Source organism: Podarcis pityusensis (genome assembly GCF_964106645.2).
Source record: "Podarcis pityusensis genome assembly, chromosome: 8".
Classification (NCBI taxonomy): domain Eukaryota; kingdom Metazoa; phylum Chordata; class Lepidosauria; order Squamata; family Lacertidae; genus Podarcis; species Podarcis pityusensis.
The window spans coordinates 65286302-65307232 of record NC_138033.1 but is presented as its reverse complement, the minus strand read 5'-3'; the positions used below and the strand labels follow the sequence as shown (position 1 = coordinate 65307232).

At 48.9% G+C, this 20931-nt stretch overlaps 2 protein-coding genes across 7 annotated transcripts in view; one reads left to right on the top strand and one right to left on the bottom strand.

Annotated features, from left to right (window-relative positions):
• Nucleotides 1-8049: 8049 nt before the first annotated feature.
• On the top strand, nucleotides 8050-13871 carry UTS2 (urotensin 2). Its single transcript, XM_081016692.1, has 4 exons — nucleotides 8050-8176; nucleotides 10715-10837; nucleotides 11699-11745; nucleotides 11891-13871. The coding sequence occupies exons 1-4, from the start codon at nucleotides 8077-8079 to the stop codon at nucleotides 12005-12007; spliced, it is 387 nt and encodes a 128-aa protein (XP_080872818.1). The 5' UTR covers nucleotides 8050-8076; the 3' UTR covers nucleotides 12008-13871.
• The window catches only part of PER3 (period circadian regulator 3), a 28442-nt gene continuing 20736 nt past the window's right edge, over nucleotides 13226-20931 (bottom strand). For 3 of the 6 annotated variants that reach the window (XM_081016687.1, XM_081016688.1, XM_081016689.1), the window contains exons 18-22: nucleotides 19856-20568; nucleotides 18595-18787; nucleotides 16954-17134; nucleotides 15750-15900; nucleotides 13226-14783 (exon numbers count right to left, since the gene is read on the bottom strand). In XM_081016687.1, the coding sequence (XP_080872813.1) occupies nucleotides 14649-14783; nucleotides 15750-15900; nucleotides 16954-17134; nucleotides 18595-18787; nucleotides 19856-20568 (1373 nt within the window). In that variant the 3' untranslated portion in view covers nucleotides 13226-14648. Of the gene's footprint in view, nucleotides 14784-15749; nucleotides 15901-16953; nucleotides 17135-18594; nucleotides 19454-19855; nucleotides 20569-20931 lie in introns of those variants that run through there. The other 3 variants (XM_081016690.1, XR_013989587.1, XM_081016691.1) reach the window with 3 other exon arrangements.

The following is a 20931-nucleotide window of genomic DNA, read 5'->3' as shown; positions in this document are numbered from 1 at the left end:
CCTGAGAAGAAAGTTCAGTCTGGACCCAGTGACTTGTGACAAATACCCTCCATGGGGGAAAGGCGATTAAGGGAGACAGTGGCAAGACAGTTGCAAATACTCTTGGGTGAAACGGATCACCTTGTCCCTTTTCAGGCTGGGTCCAGGCCTGGCTCTTTAAAGGCCTGAAATGTTCTGATGGATGAACTTCATGGGGAGAAGGACAAGGGGAGTGCTATTTTTCAAGAAAAAGAGGTGCCAGAACTCACCTTGAAACACCTCCCTTGTTCTCTTATAATGGCAATGGTGCCCACCTGAGAGGTGCCGGAACTGAGTTCTGGCTGAATAAAAGCCCTGGTCACCCTATTATTCTTGCTTGATCTCACAGCAAATATTCCACTGATGGTGGAATCTTCTTGAACTGACTCTGTTAGATGGGTATTGAGGAGGGTCCTTGTTTTACCCAATGGGGCATTTCCAAGTGAGTTCCAGCACCTCTTCTTTTTCCTAGACAAATAGCACTGACACTGGGTGATTATTATTTTTTTTGGGGGGGGAGCAGCAGTTGTACCGTGGGGTGCTGCAGGGTACCAGCTTGTTCCCAGAGCTATTTAACCTCCCACACTAACCATTGGGAACAATCATTTGGCGATCCGGGGCACAGTGTCCTCTGTGTGCTGGTGGAACAATTTCTCCGTAACATCTGAATCAGAAGAAGCTGTGCAAACCTTGGACCAGTGGCTGGACTCAGCGGTGGGTTGGACGAGGGCCAACAAACTGATTCTGAATCCTGGCAAGGCAGAGGTGCTGAGAGTGTCCAGTTCTCCAGCTGGGACAATTGCCTGCATACTCTCCTCTGAAGGAGTAAGTTTGTAAATCCAGGGATTCGCCTGCATCATCTGTGTCGCTAGAAGCCCAGCCGTCCTCCTATATGGAACTTGCTGAACTGACTGGGAGAGTCCGAGACCAGAGAGAAGAGATGGTGGAAGAAGACTGGAAGAAGCTTAAAGAATATTTGGAAAAATATGTTAATATTTAAATCTTAGAATAGCTGTGGAAGTGGATATAGGCTGTAGGGTTAGAAGTAGAAGATAGTGTATTTTAAAATAGTATTATTTGTAAGTGAAAAAATGTGAAGGTTTTTAAGGTAAAAGTAAGTGTGATAAAAAAATTGGTTAAAAATTATGATGTATGAAACTGCTAAAGGTGAGGTAAAATGAAAATCAGATAGGGGGGACTTGGGGGAAGCTCACCTAACAATGTTTAGAAAAAATAAGGGTAAGACAAGTATTTGTTTGTATTGTTTGTATTTCTGTTTGTATTGTTTATTTGTGTTATAAAATGAATTTAAAAAATTGGAAAAATAAATAAATAGAAGTCCAGCTGTTCTCAGTGGCCAGAAGTTCCTTTCACCAGCTGCAGCCACGTGCTGGTAAACTGCCAGGCTGGATTACTGCAATGCCCTCTGTGTGGTTGGCCTGGAACCTGCAGCGAGTGCAAAAGGAGCAGCTGGACTGCTCCCTGGGGGCAGAATACAGTGATACCTCGGGTTAAGAACTTAATTCGTTCCGGAGGTCCGTACTTAACCTGAAACTGTTCTTAACCTGAAGCACCAGTTTAGCTAATGGGGCCTCCCACTGCTGCCACACTGCCAGAGCACAATTTCTGTTCTCATCCTGAAGCAAAGTTCTTAACCCGAGGTACTATTTCTGGGTTAGCGGGGCCTGAGGCGTATGTAACCCGAGGTACCATTGTATCGGCTTCTTGTTACGCCAGTGTTGAAGGCCTTGAACCTGCTGCCAATTAGCTGCAGGACTAAGTTTAATATGCTGGTCCTGGTATACAAAGCCCTATGCGGCTAGATACCAGGATAATCTAAGAGAGCGTCTTGCCCCTTATATACTCAGCTGGTAGCTCAGTCGGTAGAGCTTGAGGCAATCTCAAGGTTGTGGGTTCAAGGCCCACACTGTCCCCTTCCAACTCTACAATTCTATGATTCTATAGCATGCTTTGCAGACTAGACTTTGTGCTGCAGATAGAAGAGATCTGTCCCACCCCCACATGATGCAGGAATCAGGCCTTTAGTGTGGCGGCACCACAACCCTTCGGAGCTCCCTCCCAAGTCTGTGTATGAAATTGCTTTTACTGTTGATCTTTTATTATTGTTAATTGCTATGAGGTGTTTCTTGGGAAGCAATGCATAAATTAAGCAAATAAGCAAGCGGTGTTTGATCCTTTAAGAACCACAGGTTTGTATATATGTATGGCCTCTTATAAAAAGTACGGGGCATAGGGAAACCCGTTTTTTTGGGTTCTGCCATCTGGGGCGGAAAAATAAGTGACAAGCAAGGTTACCGGCGCCATCTGCTGGCAGAGTGCAATTATAAGCCTCCTCACTTGTAGTGTAAGCAATTTCAAGCCGAGCAATAGATTTCTGAAACAAATTTTAAAGTCCAGAGTACCCAAGTGGAGAGGGGAATCTGGGGCAGACTTTGACCTTTCAAATTTCAGCGGCACCCTCTGCAAGGCCAAAATTTGACACCTCTCCTGCCTCTTGCCTTCCATTCTATTCTATTCACCCCATCAGTGGCTCCCAATTGGCCAAGTACTGCGGGCCCGTCCCCCTTTTCAAAAGCAAAGCCACTGACCCTTTACTCTAGAAACCTTTATATCTTGGTGGTCACTTTTGTTATGTGAATGGGTGCCAAGGACCCTTGGTTGGGTTATGCAGACCCCCTGAGGACTGGGGACTAACAATTGGGAACCACTGCATTACGTCATTGGAGTTTTCTTGGCAGGGATACTGGAGTGGCTTGCCGGTTCCTACTCCAGGTAGGCTTCATGATCACTGCAGATGGTGACAGCAGTCACGCAATTAAAAGACGCCTGCTTCTTGGGAGGAAAGCAATGACAAACCTAGACAGCATCTTAAAAAGCAGAAACATCACCTTGCCAACAAAGGTCCGTATAGTTAAAGCTATGGTTTTCCCAGTAGTGATGTACGGAAGTGAGAGCTGGACCATAAAGAAGGCTGATCGCCGAAGAATTGATGCTTTTGAATTATGGTGCTGGAGGAGACTCTTGAGAGTACCATGGACTGCAAGAAGATCAAACCCATCCGTTCTTAAGGAAATCAGCCCTGAGTGCTCACTGGAAGGACAGATCGTGAAGCTGAGGCTCCAGTACTTTGGCCACCTCATGAGAAGAGAAGACTCCCTGGAAAAGACCCTGATGTTGGGAAAGATGGAGGGCACAAGGAGAAGGGGACGACAGAGGACGAGATGGTTGGACAGTGTTCTCGAAGCTACAAACATGAGTCTGACCAAACTGCGGGAGGCAGTGGAAGACAGGAGTGCCTGGCGTGCTCTGGTCCATGGGGTCACGAAGAGTCGGACACGACTGAAAAACTAAACAACAACAAGCACTGCGTCATAGTTGCGATACCCTGCGGCTCCCCTGGGCTTGCCTTTAGAGCAGCAAGTGGAACCTAAACATCTAGGCCACAACTTCTCCCCGTCTCCCCAAGAGTCGCTGCTCGTCTTGGGAGGCGGCGAGGACTGGGGCCTCCTTTTGGAGCAGCCTCTTCAATCTGTCCCAGGAGGCCTGCCCTTGCCGGGGGTTGAGAGGGATGGCTGTGAGGAGGCACCTCCGGCCTCATGCCAGACTTGTTTTCCCTCATGGTGAACGGGGCGGGGAGGGTTTTGGTTGTGAAATGCCAGCGTGCGGCTCGAAAAGGCTCCGCTTGGGCAAAAGGGGCTGTACGGGTCACATGCCAGCCCAGCAGGGCTCCGTGCTAGAGAAGGCACTACAAAAAGCAATGTTTTGGCACCTGGGAAGGAGTTTGGAGGCCTCTCTTAGGAGATGCTTGTATTGCCAAGGCAGAGCAGTTGTGTCTCCCCTCCCCTCGCTATACTATGTGGTCCTTATGTGATGCTTGAGGGATTGTTTAGGGAAGAACCAGTAAGTCTTCATGGAGGCCCAGAGTGCAACCCCGCTCATGGCTTCTTGGCAGAGATGGCATCAAATGGACGAAAGTGGATGGTTGCTGCCTAGCGTGGCACTGGTGTTGCCCCAAAGTAGGCACCTGCCACCTATGAGCTCAAAAAACTGTTCTGGGCCTTATCCTGTTGTTATAAGAATTCTAAGGTCTCAAATATAAATTAAATGTTCATAAATGTGCAAGGCAAACACATACATAAGTATATAAACCCCATGTCTGAAATAGTACAGGAGAGCAATCCTGAAGCCATTTTGACTCTCCCAAATTGACCTCAAATATTTCTCTGCAAGGAGGAAGGAAATGGGAAAGCCTCCCCATTGTCTTTTGCTTACAAATCCTGTTTCAGGGCATATTTGTTTATGAATAGGGTGAGCCTGAGACCTGGATTCAGTAACTAAAGTATTAACCATCACAAAAGAACGGCCAGGCTGCCCAGGTAAAGCAATCAGTGACCATTATTAGGTATCCTGGCAGGCAGGATTTATGCTGTAGACAGCCTCCCCTGCTGTAGACCCCTCCTTCTGTGATGTACCGTATGTATGATGTTTTAGGAGGGTGGTCTTGGGCTACAGGGTGGGCAATTTCAAATGTCTATATAAGGGCTTCTGCACCATTGTTCGGGGTGCTCCTCCCTCCTGCGTGTGGTGAGTGGGGACCCCGTTGCAACAGTTTAAGAAAGATCAGGCTTACTAGCTGCTTTGCTTCTCAATATACAGTGGTACCTCGGGTTAAGGACTTAATTCATTCTGGAGGTCTGTTCTAAACCTGAAACTGTTCTTAACCTGAGGAAACACTTTAGCTAATGGGGCCTCCCGCTGCTGCTGTGCCGCCGCCACGCGATTTCTGTTCTCATCCTGAAGCAAAGTTCTTAACCCAAGGTACTATTTCTGGGTTAGCGGAGTCTGTAACCTGAAGCGTCTGTAACCCGAGGTGCCACTGTACTCTGGATGGCCTCTGTTATTTTCTCCTACCAATAGGGGAACCACTTAAAAACTCTATACTGGCTCTTGGATACCCCATAAGAGAAAAGGAGCAGGGTTTTTTTCTTATAACACTGCCATTGTCGGAGATCTTCCCTCCATGTCCTCCACCTCAACACTTGGAGAAACTTCTTGATTCATCTCCGTGCCACTGCAGTGCCGACTGACGTCCGTTTGTGTCGGAAGATGCCACCGTCATGGGCCAGAGGCGATGAGCAGCCAAGGTGAAGGCAGGAAGGCACAGGCAACCCCCACCCACCACTGCCAGCCTCTTCATGACGCACCTATCCGGGCCACACCTTCTCAAGAAGGTCTCCCTTCATTAGCTTTCCGTTGCGGCTCCTCCGAGTGGAGGTTGACGCTTTTGTCACTGGCAATTTGTTGAAGGAGAAGGAGAAGAAGGGTTTGTTGTGAGCCATGAGGTCGCGCCGTCTCCACACAGACCTAATTACTTTGTGCTACAGCAAAATGAAATGAGGCTCATGAGTCACCGAGGAGGAGATGGAAGGAGCGGGCCGGAGGAGGCAGCCGGCTCCTCTCCCATCAAGAGAGAGCTGTCAATCCATTTGAGCCCGGCATGCCGATTAATCATCCAACTTTCCGACTCCCGCGGCAATTAGAAGAGGCCTGTTGGGTCAGAGCAAATGCGGCCCACCTAGCCTCTTGTTCTTACAGTGGGCAACATGGGAATCATGGAATCGTAGAGTTGGGACCCCAGGGGTCATCTAGTCCAACCCCCTGCAATGCCGGAATCTCAGCTAAAGCATCCGTGACAGATGGCCATCCAACTACCATTTGAAAACCTCCAAGGAAGGAGAGCCCACAGCTTCTCAAGGGAGCCCTGTCAAACAGCTCTTACTATAGTTTGCCTCACTTGTGACTCTCAGAAACTGACTTTAGAGAAAGCCAGGAGCCACATTGGCCCACAAAACACACACACACAAAAATAAAATAAAAACAAACAAAAACCCTCAATGCTAGTGCCTCTTTCACCTTCTGAAGTCTCAAGTGGCTTAGAAATGAACTAAACCTCATTGTTTAAAAGAAAGGCCATTGCCAATACTTTTGCTTTCATTCCATGTCCCTCTAGCACAATGGTAAGCAAGGTATTGTTGATCTTGTGTTGTTCGTGGCCATATTTTCCCCCTTCCCAACGTTGATATTTTTTCCGAAAGAAATAATATCCCCTCAAAATAAAAGCCCATGCCCTTGACTTGCAGCCTCGTCAATGAGTTACACTAAAGCTTGAATCAAATTTATGCGCAGATTTGGCTGGTGACTTATCTGGTCTCTGGTCAATTAGGCTTTTTGGATTTTTGAAATGCTACAAAACCTATAAACCTGTTTGACCCGAGATGACGGCAGGCTGAAGGAATAAACGTATTGCACCCGAACACACACACTGACCGTTCTGCCACGGCCCTTTCCTCTCCTTAGAACAGCTTCCCCCAACCTGACGTCCTCCAGATGTTTTGGACTACAATTCCCAGCAGCCCCAGCAGCAGCAGCATCAAACAGCTGTGCCGGCTGAGGTTGATGGGAGCTGTGATCCAAAACATCTGAAGGGCAGCAGGCCGGGGAAGCCTCCTGCAGACACTCCCTGACCCCAGCTTTAACTTTTGTGCTTTCTGAATATTTCAGTGGGACTGTTTTTGTGGGGAGAATAAATGACCTGAATAATTAGAAGCACCTGCTTTGAAAACAAAAGGTCCACGTTTCATCCTTAGGAGCCCAATCCCCAGGAGGTTGGTGCAAGGGGGCAATGTACTCCACACAATTCATGACACTCACAGCACCTTCTCTGGGCCTTCCCTCCCTTTGCCTCAATCTTTGGACATAGAAGAGGCCCAATTAGCCAGACTGGCTCTCCCATGAGGCAAGATGAAGCACTCACCTCAGGCAACAGAATCCACTGGGGCAGCAGATCCCAATATCAATCTTTTTCCCCACCCCTTCTTCCCTGGCAGAGAGGGAGGTGCCATTTTGGGGCCTGCCTCAGGTGCCCAAATATCTTGGGCCAGCCATGCCAATCAGGGACTAAAAGTGGGTATCTTTAGTTGGAGGATACTGGGAAACTGGACCAGAGGAGTCCATCACCAGGTGACCATTGAGAGAGCGTACGTCTTTTCACATAACAGGCACTCGGCTATCTGTGGCAACCCCACAGTCCCTGCCTAGAGGGACTCCCCTTTTTTTTTGCCTCTGCCGTTTTCTGGTCATACTCTCACCGGCTCTCAAGAGTGGGGCAAGCACGGAAAACCGACCGGCTCAGTGTCGTTGCCGACATTCCCACACAAGACCAGCGTTGCTGGCATGGTGCACTGCAGCAGCCCGAGATGAATACACCACCCTTGTGCTCTTTGGACATGGTTGTGTACATGTTGATATTTTATAATGCCGTGGCAGATCACCTATATCCCTCTTGCATGTGGCATCAGCAAGCGGGGAAAGGGAAGAAGAAAAAAACAAAATGGGGAAAAGTCCACCGAGAACTTCATCTCAACTTTCCTTGATGCGAAGAAGTTGAAATAGGATCTGTCATTCCCTCCTCGTGTGCTTCACCCTCTTTGGTGTGGCAGCTTCAAACATTCTCATTCTCATTCATCCATCTTCCCAAAAGATGGAGGGGGGGGGAGGCGAGAAAAAGCGCAATCCGTTCAGTCCCAGATCCTTTGCGTCAGGCCTGCCCAGGTTCATAAATCAGCCATTTCAATACTCTGCCCATTTCAAATGACGTCCAGCTCTTTCATTAAGCTCATGATTTATCGCTGGAAGGTGCTCTCTTTTATTTTATGCCCGATTTATAAACTTTTTCCCCTGCTGTTTCCCCACCCCACCCCTCGTCGGAGATCATGTTCGCTTTGTCCACTGGGCCAACAAGACAGTAAATTTATTGTCTGAGAACCGCTACTCTGAAAGATGACATCAATGCGAAAAGCGTGCTTGCGTTTCCACATCCACAGACGAGACAGCCATTGGAGAATCCACGCTGGGTGGAGTCATGAGGTCACTCGCCATCACGGGTGGACCTGTGGCATAAAAGCACATGATGGGGGCAACAGCAGGAGAAGACGCATCGGCCAGGTGGGAGTCTCAGCGCTGACGTTTTGGGAAGGCATGATGGACAAGCTGGGCTGGATCTGCCTCTCCCTTGCCAGTCTCTCTGGCCCACTGTGGGCCATCCCTGTGGCCAGCGAAGGGTCCTACTGGCTCCCAGGTAAGTCCTCTCCCTTTCCATTCGCTCAGTAAGACATTGCTTTGTTGTGGAAGAATAGGTTCAGGAGAACCAGAAAAGCCAAGGGAGAGAGATTTGGGGAACTATCTCCCCCAATGCGGGGCATCCAGTCACACCGCTTCTTTTAGGGAACAGGCTCTTCCAGCAGGAGTTTGCCCTCATAGCTCAGTGGCAAAACATCTGCCTTGCATGCAGAAGGTCCCTGGTTCAATCCCCGCTGGCCTGAGACCTTGGAGAGCTGCTGCCAGCTAGTGTGGACAACACTAAGTTAGATGGTCCAACAGGCTGATACAGCATAAGGCAGCTTCTCATGTTCCCAATGAGAGGAACGGCCAAGAAATTTATGAATGGGTCGACATTGCTGCTTTAAATAGGATTTGGGTTGATACAATTGTTTTAAGTTCTTGTGTTGGGTGGTTATTGCATCATTTATTATTATGACAGGAACCGCCCTGGGGGCCTTTGGGCAAAGCATATCAATTTCCTAATATAAATAAATGTATAAATATCCCAGTTCACACAGGTGTGCCGATTGCTTGAGGAATAGAAGCTGGGAGTCAGCTTAAGGGAGCCCCTGGTGCCCTAAATGGACCCTCAAGGGATGATCAACAGGCACATCGGGAAACCGGCAAGCCCTTTGCCGGGAACCTGTCAGGATACAGAATCATAGAATTGTAAAATTGCAGAGTTGGAAGGGACCTTGCAGGTCATCTATTCTAAACACCCCCCCCCAACCACTGGGAATGGCTCCTGCACTTGGCACTGCCAAATATGAGGATCTTTGAAAGAGCATCAATCCATCCATTGAGAAGCTTTTCCTCCTGACATTTAATAATGACAGAAGAAAATGAATGCCCATGAAAGCCACTCATCCCTGGGAATGGCCATTGTAGCAGCCTTTGTAGGTTACTGAGATCTGCTCCTTGCCAAAGGATGAGGTGGGTGGTTGACGCTGCTGGAGCCCTGCGGAAAGAAACTGGGGGGGGGGGGGGACTGTGGCTGCAGAGGAACGCCAGACCCTGACATGATCCTTTCTGGCTGGGGTGCGGAGGGAGGCAAAGGTTCTGAGCCACAGTTCTTCACTTGCAGCAGAACAGGTCTGACCCAAGGAAGCCTAATTCACTTACGGAACTCCCTGCCACAAGCAGCTTAGGTGGCCTTTTTAAAAAGGCATGTCCGGGGACAGGCTGAGCCTCTCAGAGGCCCGGCTTTTGACATCTCTACCCATAATGAAAATTAAAAGTGGAGAGCCAGCACAGAAAAACAAAATAAGGCATTCAAAAACCAAAAGCTGCTTCCTTTTATTGCTTCAGACTCACAGCAGTAAATAAAAATGATCTGCCCGAGAGCAAGTCTGAGTACTAAATGCACAGACTGGATGGGAGAAATTGGCATTGGAAACTCCCTATTCTCATATATTTTGGCAGCAGTTCTAAGCCCACTTACCTGGGAGTAAGCCCCGCTGAATTCAATAAAACTTACTTCTGAGTAGATATGTTTAGGATTGTGCTGCAAATTGCTGTGCAAATGGCATTTTAAAAATATTGTGAATACTACTGCCCAGGGAAATGCGATTATAATTTGTGTGCAAAGCACATACCGCCATTACCTGTCTGTGCATATTCCTTGTGTGCACATAATGTGCTTTCTTACAAAAAGTCACAATTCATATCAGAAGCAGACAGAGTGGGAGAAAATAATAAGAACAGAGACTTTTTCAGCGCCAATGCAGAGGAGCTTTAAAGTCAAGATTCAAACAAGAGGCGTCTTGAAAGATGCCAACAGAGGTTTATAAAAAGTGAGAAATATATTCAAAACACACATACACAAAGAACAGGAACAACAAGCTACAGAGACCAACAAACCCAGAGCCACAAGCCTGTGGGCCTCAGTTCACACACCCTTTTCAGTACAGGCAGGCAGACCCCATCAGAACCTGGAATTGCCCCAAATGTTAATAGGTATCAGTTAACAGCAAAAAATATCATTTTACTAAACCACCTATCTTTGCTTAAATTTGCAGTTATAAGGGGGGGGGTGAGAGGGCGGGGAGGTTTGTCAGATGTGCATAAAAGCAAGTTTATCCAATGTCCAAAAATTGGCATCTAAATCTGAGGGGGCCCTTGAGTCCCTGGGCCAAGGGGCCCTCCTGGCTCCCACCCCATAGTAGGCCCTAGATGCAGGGGCCCTCTGAAGAGCAGAGGGTGAGCTCAATAGGGTACCAGGGGGCAAGCTGCCCAATAGACACTGGAGGACTTTGGTCTGATCTTACACTCTTAAAGGCGACAGAATAACGCAGGGGAAAAGCTACCGGGCAGGGGAAACTTTCTTTGGCAGGGAAAGAGAGAAGAAGGTGGGTGGATTGTGCAGAGCCCCTTTGGGGGGAATCTACTACCACACGAGTGTCAATTGCCTCCCCCCAACCCACCCACCCACCCACCTCAGTTGGCCCATGATAAGGCAGAGGGTTTTCCCTCAGGCTGTGCGATGCCTCCCTCTTGTGTCCTTATCTCCTTGCAGCCACTGATGAAGATGCCAGGATAACTCTGGAGGCCCTGAGCAGCAGGAACAGAGGGTCCTCCCTCATGCAGACCCCACGGGGATTAGTGGGAGCACAGGTGGAAGACACTCTGAGGAAAGCAGGTAAGACAGAGACACCCCCTTTTGCCTCTGGAGGAGCAAGCCAGGCAGGACATTCTTGCAACGCGGCACTTGCAATGCAGACAATCAAACTGCTGCTGCTCTCTGGAGATGTTCCTGCTTCCCAGTGGGTCCTGCTCCAAGGGTTGAAGCTGCCCACACCATACCTGCCCTTAGGACTACCTGTTCACCTGCTTTCGCACTCCATGCAGCCTAGCCAACCAGGGAGCATTCAAAACAGAGCCAGGCGTCTTCCGACTGATGGGTTTGATCCAAGGCTGGGTGCAACTGCAGCAGGTGGATTTGAAAGGGTGTAGTGGTTAGGGGGCTAAACCAGGAATCGGAAGACCAGTCTTCGAATCTCCGCTTGGCGACAAACTCTCACTTGGGCCAGTCCTTGCCTATCTCTTCACAGGGTTGTTGTTAGGATCAAGTGGGAAGTAAGTCACCTTGGGAGGCAGAAAAGGTGAGATAAGAGAGTCCTGATAAGCAAGATGCTGGGGAGGAGCAGAATAGGGAAATGCCTGGTGCTCTGCAAGGCTGCATTTTGTTACTTTTAATTTGGAAAACTCCCATCCAAAGAAGAAACGTACAGCAGAGGCTCTTCTTCTTCCCCTCTAGGATTAAGAGAGCTGGCAAACTGGTTTGACCAGCGCCACATGAGTTGAAAGAGGAGAGCATGGGCACAGCAGCCCCTCAGCCCCTTTGACTCTCTCTGTCCACTTCTGTCCTGGGAAGCAATGTCCAAAAGCTCCCACCAAGGGCAGCTGGGGAAGGGGGCCAAACCAAGGGTGGAAAATAGACCATGACCTTTCCAGAGGAGAAAGCAATGCTTGAATGTATCTTCTTTTCTTTTTGTTCCAGGTCCCCAGCCCAGAGGCTTTATGCCATTGAGGGAAAATGTCAAAGAGGTGAGAAGCCCCCAGCCCCAAGGCCATTTGAAAGCTTTTCTCCTTGTTATGGGTGCTGTGGCTCTGCTGGGTTCTCAGTGTGCGGCCAGGAACTCCCAGTCAACCTTCCTTACATGACTCAACATGTAACATCTGCTTTTCTCAGGTACTCTTCGGAAACCTCCCCCAGAACACGCTGCTGAGCCGCTTGCTAGCCACAGACAGGAAGCAGTACAAAAAGCGTGGAAACATCTCTGAATGCTTCTGGAAATACTGCGTGTAACTGATGGCTGGGAACAGCTGATGGCCAACTGGACACCCCCTCCAAATCCCTATTCTGGCTCCTTTATTTATGTCATCAAGAAGAATCCTAGAACCCTGCATATAGATTTGTGCATATTTAAAACATTAAAATAAAGAAATGTGAAGCTGGCAAAAACAAATCACTCCAGACCACAACCTCTATGATCCTTGCTGTTGGCGAGAGGAATAAATCCTATCTGGTTTGCTAAGATCTTGTAAGCAACGAATTGTTTTCTTCCTTCGGGGGTTCCTGTTTGCATTTCAGCAGGGAGCAAGGCCCCCGCGTGGATAGGCTTTGAGTCTTTCTTTGTGTGTTATGCTCCGCGAGGCCAGCGGAAAGGAGGCAGGAAAAACACTTAGTAGTTTCTCTACGCGGGGGGGGGGGGGGAGCACTGGGAAAGGAAGGCCAGACATTTCTGTCCCAATTAAGGAGAGCAGTGGAAATGGCAGACTTCAGCTATGTCATTGACTCTGCTGGCATTGAACTGGGTGTCCCTAGTCTGACCACTTCTTTATGACAATCAAACCCAATTAACTTTTTTTTAAAAGGCTCTCTACCCCCTGCAACCTCCGCTCTCATTTTTAGGCACAGACATGACAGCCTGTCCCTCGACCTCAGATGAGGAGTGTAGCTGGCAATGATGAATGGGCGGCAGCTCTTTGAAAGATGCCAGTCATAAATCTCTGCCTCTCTGGCGGGAGCATCATGCTGCAATCAGATAAAATGCACAGAAAGTTGATGTGATTTAAGAAGAACCAGCTCCGCTGAAGGGAGCACTTCCTCTCTATGGCTTTGACATACTTTGGGAAGATTTGCAGTGTCTCTCAAAGAGTAAACAAGCGCTGGCCTCAGATGGAACAGCGAGCAAATGCAAGGTCCTTCTTAGAATCAAAACAATTAAGTGTAGCCATCACCTTGGATGAAATTATGAGTTATCCTGTTGCCGCTGCCAATTTCAGTCTTTACTTATTCTGAAGCAGGTTCTGCAATCCCCCATCCTGTGTTTTTCACTCAAAATGTGTAAAGACTGAAACTAATTAAACTTTTTTTTTCTGACAAGGCTCCCCTTCACTTCCCCAATGATAGGAAGCTCTAACAGCAGGAAGGCACCATGTTGTGGTTGTTGGTGGTGGTGGTGGTGAAGAAAGAAGAAGGTGCTGGGGCTGCATTTTAAATTGCAAAATGACACTCAGGAAGAAGATTTTCACATTTTATTTTGTTTCAAAAAGAGAAAAAATCTCCCCATCTCACGCACAAACAGGTCACCTTTTAAAAACGCACATATTGAAAAGTATGATACAAACAAGTTTATTGCCCCAAAACCAGTTTATAAATCCCACTGATAACTAATTGGAACTATACATTCTACACTGTGGCTTGCAATGGGGTGTGTGTGTGTCCCATTCCTAGAGCAAATCCTCCTGAGCTGCTGCAGGTGACATGGTCTCTATCAGCAGCATCAACATTATATATACTGGGTTGTAGCACATGAGTCCTACTCAGAGTAGGACCACAGAAGTTAAAATGTCCTGGCTACGTTAGGTGCATTAATGGGACTACTCTGAAGAAAACTTAGTTGGTGACAACTTTTTCTTCTTCTTCTTTAAGAAAGTGGTTCCCAAGGAGGGGAAAAATAACTCTCCCTTCCTTTCCCGGCTAACTGCCTGGCATCACACCAAGCCAAGAGAAGGCAGATCCTGGGTGTAATTCAAAGGCAGAAATGAGGGAACTCCAGAAAGAGTTTTGTCAGTTTAAAATGCTGCTATTTCTATACTTCTGAAAAACTGACAGCCGTCAACAACGATAACCCTAATATATTCCTTGGTGAGCCAAAATTGATTCAACAAAAGTAGTGGCAGGAGAGGAGCACTGTCTACACAGAACTGCCTGAAAACCCCGCAGTTGGCGTCAAACAGAAAAGCATCACCTGACACCGCTATGACCTAAGGTGATTGACAGGTGGGTGGCCCTCCAGGGGTGGGAGAGAGGAAAATCTGGCTCTCTGCCATGAAAAGGAAGGACTGGATGAGATCCGGCCTGGTGATCTCCAGGCATTAATCCAGCTCCAATGGGGAAGCCCCATTGGTGAAGTGTGTATATATATATATATATATATATATGTGTGTGTGTGTGTGTGTGTGTGTGTGTGTGTGTGTGTGATGAGCACAGGTGCACCTGACTACTCATGGATTCTGGGAACCAACTGGTCATTTATAGAGGGGCCCTTGCCGCTTCGTCTCAAACAAGAACCAACTACAGTGGTACCTCTGCTTACGTACTTAATTCGTTCTGGAGGTCCGTTCTTAACCTGAAACTGTTCTTAACCTGAAGCACCACTTTAGCTAATGGGGCCTCCCACTGCTGCCGCGCTGCCGGAGCATGATTTCTGTTCTCATCCTGAAGCAAAGTTCTTAATCCGAGGTACTATTTCTGGGTTAGCGGAGTCTGTAAACTGAAGCATATGTAACCTGAAGCGTATGTAACCCAAGGTACCACTGTATTAGTTGCCGTAATTTCAGAAATTTTGGAGTGGTGTGAGGGGTGAGCCTTTGGAACCAGCATCTTGGAGAGCCAGAGGGAAAGATGAGCCGGGTCACGTGCACAGGAAGGGTGGGCTTCTCTAGGGCGGTGCCTGTAGTGGAAGCAGCAGTGTCTCATCAAGGAGGTCCTTGCTGTCCTCTTCTTGAGGATCTCTGTCTTCCAGCCCAGCAACAACAGTCAAGCCGGCATTCCTGTTGTCACACATGATGCAGCCCTAGAAAGGGAAGGAAGTTGGTGAGTAACATGGAAGAATGGCGCCCTCCTGGGCAGGACGAAAGGTCCACCTGCTCCAGCTTAGAGATGTACAATTTCCAGAAATTTTGAAGCCATGAGGAAAAAACTGTTTCCCCCCGTAAAAAATAGAAATTTTGGAAAAATAGAAAAAAAGTTAAGTGTGGAGTAGCTTTACAAATTATTTGAATTGAAATAAAACAGGTAACACCCCCCCTTTTCCCTCTAAAGCAACAAAAAAAGCAAAAAAGCATCAACATAAAAAATAATCAGATTTGCCACAGCACCAATAGCAAATAAAGTCAAGGTCCAACTCAATATTTAAGTTCCATAGGTCTACCCTTTGAGTAGTGTTTTTTTAACAAAAGGAACGGAAGACACAACATATACATGCAGTTTATTCTATCTCATTTTCTGAACTACTACTATCATTTTCCATTTCTTCTTCCTCTTCGTCATTTTTCTCATGGACTTCTAAAAAACAGTTTTGGAAAAAACCGAGGGAAAACCTCTCTCCCCCCCTGCAATTTTTTCTGGTTTTTTTCCAGGCCTTCCCATCTCTACTTGAGGACAGTTACTGAATAGTATGTTGCACTAAGGCTCAAACTCAATTTGAAAGGAAAAGGAGTGTGTGTGTGTTTTAAATTGAATTTGTTGTTATATATTATAAACAGCGTGATGGTAAGAGAGCTCCTAAACAGTTTACAAAAATATGCAACAGAACATTAAAATGATTGATAAAACACAGTTAAAAGCAGGTATTTAAGAGTATTCAAAAGATGACTGAAGTCAGCAGTGGTTAAAAGGAAGTAAATCACATGCAGCTTCTACGTGTTCAGATGGGCTGGCCCTAACAAAAATGTTTTGAGCAGTTGCCGGAAAAAGTACAGTGAGAGCACATGGATTTGAAACCCACAGTACCAGCTTCCATGCACCCAGGTTTCCTTACTTGGGTGTCAATTTCTTGGGGGACAGTCTGGGTGCGAATCCAGGGGTGGACCTCTGCCAGCTCCTCCTTCTGCCTTTCTGAGAAACAGGGCTGCTTGCTCTCCAGGGTGGCCAGCTTCTCCAAGTCCTCTTTCAGCACCTCCTCTGCAATTCTGCAAGAGATGAGAAGCTGGCTAGATAAAAAGGCACCAGCCCGACAAAGCGAAAATCCTGACATCACCTCCTCCTACAATCTTCTGCATAAAGTTCAGCTAGTTTTCACCACCCAGAGTCCTCCAGAGAAGGTGCGGCACCCTCCAAAATCTTAGAAGCCTTGAAACAACATTAGCTGCAAAAGCTACAGAAAAGCAGGTCTTTTGTACCCCAGCCATGCCTAGAGGGCTGCAACTCCCACTGCCGTTGTCCCTGATCATTGATCCTGCTGGACACTAGGGTGGAGTTTAGATAATCCAACATCTGGAGGCCCAACAGATCCGTTCTGAACTGAATCTTCCCTGCTTTCCAATCACAAGCTCTCTGCCATCCATATTTTGCACTTTGATGCAAAACCTAAGCCCCACCCAAAGCACTTCTCTGTTCTGTATAAGCTTTTCCTCAAACTGGTCCATCCCTTCAGGTTCCTGAAAACAACTCCAAAGACATTTCAGGGCTGCCTCTGCCTTCTCAACAACAGCCTAGGGAAGAGGCAGCAGAGTGATGAGAGGACCTCCCAAATGTAACTCCAAAGACTCTGCATGAAAGGCAGATCTGCACCTTGGCAACACATCCATCCACCCACCCGGGACTGGGCTGCACATGGCTCTCTTTTCCTCCATTTACCTCTCTTCCTGACCCATTATTAAAAAAAAAAAACATTCTGCATTTCATCCATTGTGTTAAGATGCTCATCAGAACATGCTCTTTCTGCTCCAGTGCAGAGACAGACCGGGATGGTGCCTGTGAAAGTTTCAGGAGATTTTCCTTGATGGAGAAGACTTCCCTCAATAGCCACCACTCCCAGCAACAATAAAAACCCAGTGTGTCCAGCACCTCACAAGGGGGCAAACATCACGGGGCCTGCTGGTGACTAAGCTACGGAAATCCTATTTTGCTCCCCTTCCTGAACCGCTTGCCCTTCCCCATCCCAATTTTCCCAGCGCTGCCTTCTGGAAGGCAGGAGGGCCTACCTAGTTTGGAGAAGTAGCAAAGCAAAGGTGTTTTCTCACCGCTTTGGCATTTGGTAGGTCATCTGGATTGGTTCAGGCAAACTATTCACTGTCCTCCACACCAACCTGGCTGGCCGCGGTGGCCGTTCTGCCTCTTCTCCTCCTTCTTCGCTGTTCTTCCCCCTTTTTGAGACCTTGGAGGAATCATTGCTGGCAAAGTATTTGCTGCTGTTTCCGCTGCCTGTTGGGAGACAGGTGGGTGGACACAAATGAAATGTGGGTTTCTGCATAGGCCAATCTCAAGGCAGGGAGGAGGGTGGCCGTTCCCCTGCTAGCAAATCCCTTTGGGATTCTCTTTCTGTGGAAGCTGACACACACAGCACTTCCTCTCCTTCTAAGTTGTGGCCTAGTCACTCAAGAAAAAGGGGCTGCAGAGATCCCAAGGCAAATTCTTTGCATCTGTCTTCACAGTGGGAGACGCTGGACAGATCCCTCCTGTGCCTGAACTACTTTCACAGGAAGGGAGTCTGAGGAACTGAAGCAAACAGCAGTGACAAGGGGCAGTTTTTATTGACAAATTAAAGACTGACAAATCACTGGGTCTGGATAACATGCACCCGAGAGCAAAAACATGAAACTGCCAAGGAGTGATCCTCCTGTGGATAAGGAACTTGTTAAGCAGCATGAATCAAGGGGCAGTCCTCCAAAAGGAGAGATCTAGAATCCCCCTAGGATCGGTACTGGGCCCTGTTTTTTTTAACTTGTTCACAAATGATCTAGAGTTGAGGTGAGCACTCAGGTAGACTTGTTTGGTGTTGATGCCAAATTGTTCTAAGTGGTTAAAACAAAGAGGGATTTCTGAGGAGCTCCAAAGTGGGGTCTATGCGCAGGAAATTATAACATGACATTCAGTGTAAGCAAGTGCAAAGTGATGCACACAGGAGCAAAAAATTCTAATTTCACATATATGCTCATGGGGTCAGAATGGGATTGTAGCAGATAGCTCAATGAAGACGTTGATCCAGTGTGTAGCAGTGGTGAAAAAGGCAAATTCCACGCTAGAGATCGTTAGGAAAGGAATTGAAAATAAAACTGCTGGTATCACAATGCCCTTATACAAATGTGTTGTGTGAGTGCCTTTGAAGTATAGTGGACGCTCGGGTTGCGAATGTGATCCATGCGGGAAGCACATTTGCAACCCACAGCGCCACGTCTGTGCACGCGTGGGTTGCAATTCAGAGCTTTTGCGCATGCACAAAGTGTGATTTAGCGCTTCTGCACATGCGCCGAAACCGGGGAAATAACCCGTTCCGGTACTTCCAGGTTCGGCGTGGTGCGCAACCCGAAGCGTCTGTAACTCGAGGTAGGACCGTATTGTGTACTGTCTGATCACCTCACCTCAAAAAGCATATTGCAGAGCAGGAAAAGGTTCAAACAGGGCAATCAAAATAATTAAGGGATGGAACAACTTCCCCCATTGAGTGGAGAAAGTGGATCAGGAGAAACTCTTCTCCCTCTCCCGTAATACTAGCTGCTGGGGACATCAGAAGAAGATGAATGTTGGAAGATTCAGGACAGACAAAGGAAGTCCTCCTTCACACAGCGCATTGTAAGGCACTGGCTTGCCCCATCCATGGACTAACATTTGCCACCATCAAATATTTCAGGGTCTCCCTCTCGTGCCCAGAGTGCCTGCCTTACCTGTGCCACAACCAGAGGTTTCGTTGGAGCTGGAGCCGTTGGACACAGAGACCAAGGAGCTGGACTCGGCAGACCCACTGCCAGAGGCCGCTGAGCTACTTCCAGACTGGGAATCTTCCAGTAGCAAAAGGTCGAAGAACTCACTGGAGACGGAGTGGCCGTCATTGTTCACGCTGTCCTCCCCGTCCTCATCCTGCAAAGGAAATGGGACAAATCCATCCACACAAAGTCACTGCCGGGCTCAAGGAGAGATGGCGGTGCTTTCTGCAGGCACCCAGGTGGGGTCAGGATTAGCAACTGGTACCAGCTCAGCTGGTTCTGAAAGTAAAAGACTCCTGTCGCGGAGCCAGATAATATGGTCACGCGAATACGGCCCACGAGCCCTGCAAACTTCCTTAACCTGTCCTCCAGATTGTTTGGATTACAACTCCCAGTGTACTACGGACAGGCTGGCAGGGGCTGATAGGAGCCCAAAACATCTGGAGGGGTGGGTGCTTTAAACCCAAGGATTTCTCCTGCCAACAGAGACCAAACAAGCTTCCCGCTGCTGTTTCATATGACGCAATGCAGCCACAGACATGAAGCACATGGTAGACGACAACACAGAACACACACAAAGGGGGTCTCATTTCCACAGTCGGCTGCGCCCAACTCACAGCTACAGCAGCTGTATGTGCCTGGGATCCTCTACCCATCCAAAGTGCAGCTGTGCCAGCTTCCCCAGTCCAATCTGGATTCAAGAACCAATACATTTTTTCCTCTTTGCCTGCAGAACTCAGATTCCCACCTCTGAGAACACAGCGGAACGGAAACCGACCCAACGCAGGAAGTCCCTGTTCTTCGCTCCTTAGCTGCATCCCTGGGAGACAGAGGGCGTAATTAGAACAACCACCGTCTGCTGTTAGGCGGCTCCCGAAAGAGCCAGAAGGACCAGGACAGAAAAGGGGGGGGGGAGGAGGAGGAATGAATCGCCATGTTTGCAGCTGCCGTGCCCCATGTGCAGAGCACCACCCAAACCCAAGCGGAATAAGCAGCATGGACTGCAAGGGATCTCTGGGTGGGATGCCCCACCACCAGCTTCACAAGGCCCCACAGATCTGTGACGGAGAAGCTCCTTCTGTGGCCCACGGAGCAAGAAAACAGCTGGGGTTGTGGGGAGTGGCATTCCTTGCGCACTACGCTATTTCCCCCCTGAATCTGCCACCATTGGCAGCCAACGCTTCCCAAAACCTGATCCAGGATCCCCCTTGCAGGAACTTACACACATGGCTCCTGTGCCTGCCAGGGGGGCCTGTGCTGTGCCGGACAGCTCCAGTGGTTTGGGCAGCTCTTCTTGAAGCAGGTCCAGCTGCAGAGGGGAGCTGCTCCGGGAGTTGCTGAAGAGCCTCTGGTGGGGCGGGTCCCCCGAGGATGCAGGCTGCTCTTCCTCGGCAGCAGACACTGGGGTGGAGGGGGGCGAAGGGTGCTCCATGGGGCCTGGCGCTGCCACGGGGAGAGCAGGAGGAGGGCCTGGGGGCATCACAGGGCAGGGGTAGGAAGCAGCAGAGGGGCAGGGGAAGAGCTGCGCAGGGAAGGAAGGCGGAGGGGCGAAAAGAGGCAGCGGCGGCGGAGGATACGCTGGGAAATTCTGAAAGAGGACAGTCATGAAGCCGCCCATGTATGGAGCAGGGAATGCTGGGAGGGGCTGGATGCTGCAGGGCAGGTAAGGTGGTTTGGCTGGGGCTGCTGCAGTGGCAGAAGGCGGCAAGACAGGGCCTCCTCCCAGAGAGGCGACAGGGAAACCAGGCGTTGCTGCATAAGGATCGGCAGGGAGGGTGAAGCTCGGGGCCCCAGGGTGGGGTCCCTGGGAAGCGTCCGCCTCCCAAGCACCACTCCTGCTGTCGGGGGAGCCCAGTGGTTTCTGGCGCTTGAACTTCCCCGGCTTGGTCTTCCTTTTCCAGCCCACTGGCCTGGTCTGCTTTGGAGAGACGTCGTCTGCAGAGGAAGAAGCCAAAGGCGGGGAAATTGTGAGGAGAGAGAGAGGCAGGCAGGAGCAGCATCCTTTGTTTAAGTGACCATTCAAGGAAGGGGTTAAGCCAAGAGCACTTTTGCCATAGACAGTAGGAGAGGCGCAGAAGCAGCATCGGTTCCCAGTTGAGGATGGAAAGCAGGCAGTCGCACTGCCCATCCTGACACCTGCCTGACCCTAAGGCCCTCTCCCATCCCCCTCTCCTGCAGTCCTTCCCCCAGCAGGTGCTCCCCACCCAGGAGAAGAGAGTTGGAGCCCAACAGCAACTAGAGGGCAAGAGTTTGGCTGCTCTGGCAAGGCGCCACCACTTTGTGGTTTCAGGTGCAGTC

What these genes read in the sequence shown, in the direction of transcription:
- UTS2 (XM_081016692.1), top strand. Translation starts at nt 8,077, where the DNA reads ATGATGGACAAGCTGGGCTGGATCTGCCTCTCCCTTGCCAGTCTCTCT. An exon ending in AGACACTCTGAGGAAAGCAG is followed by an intron (nt 10,838 to 11,698) that starts GTAAGACAGAGA and finishes TTTTTGTTCCAG; the next exon opens with GTCCCCAGCCCAGAGGCTTT. An exon ending in TGAGGGAAAATGTCAAAGAG is followed by an intron (nt 11,746 to 11,890) that starts GTGAGAAGCCCC and finishes TGCTTTTCTCAG; the next exon opens with GTACTCTTCGGAAACCTCCC.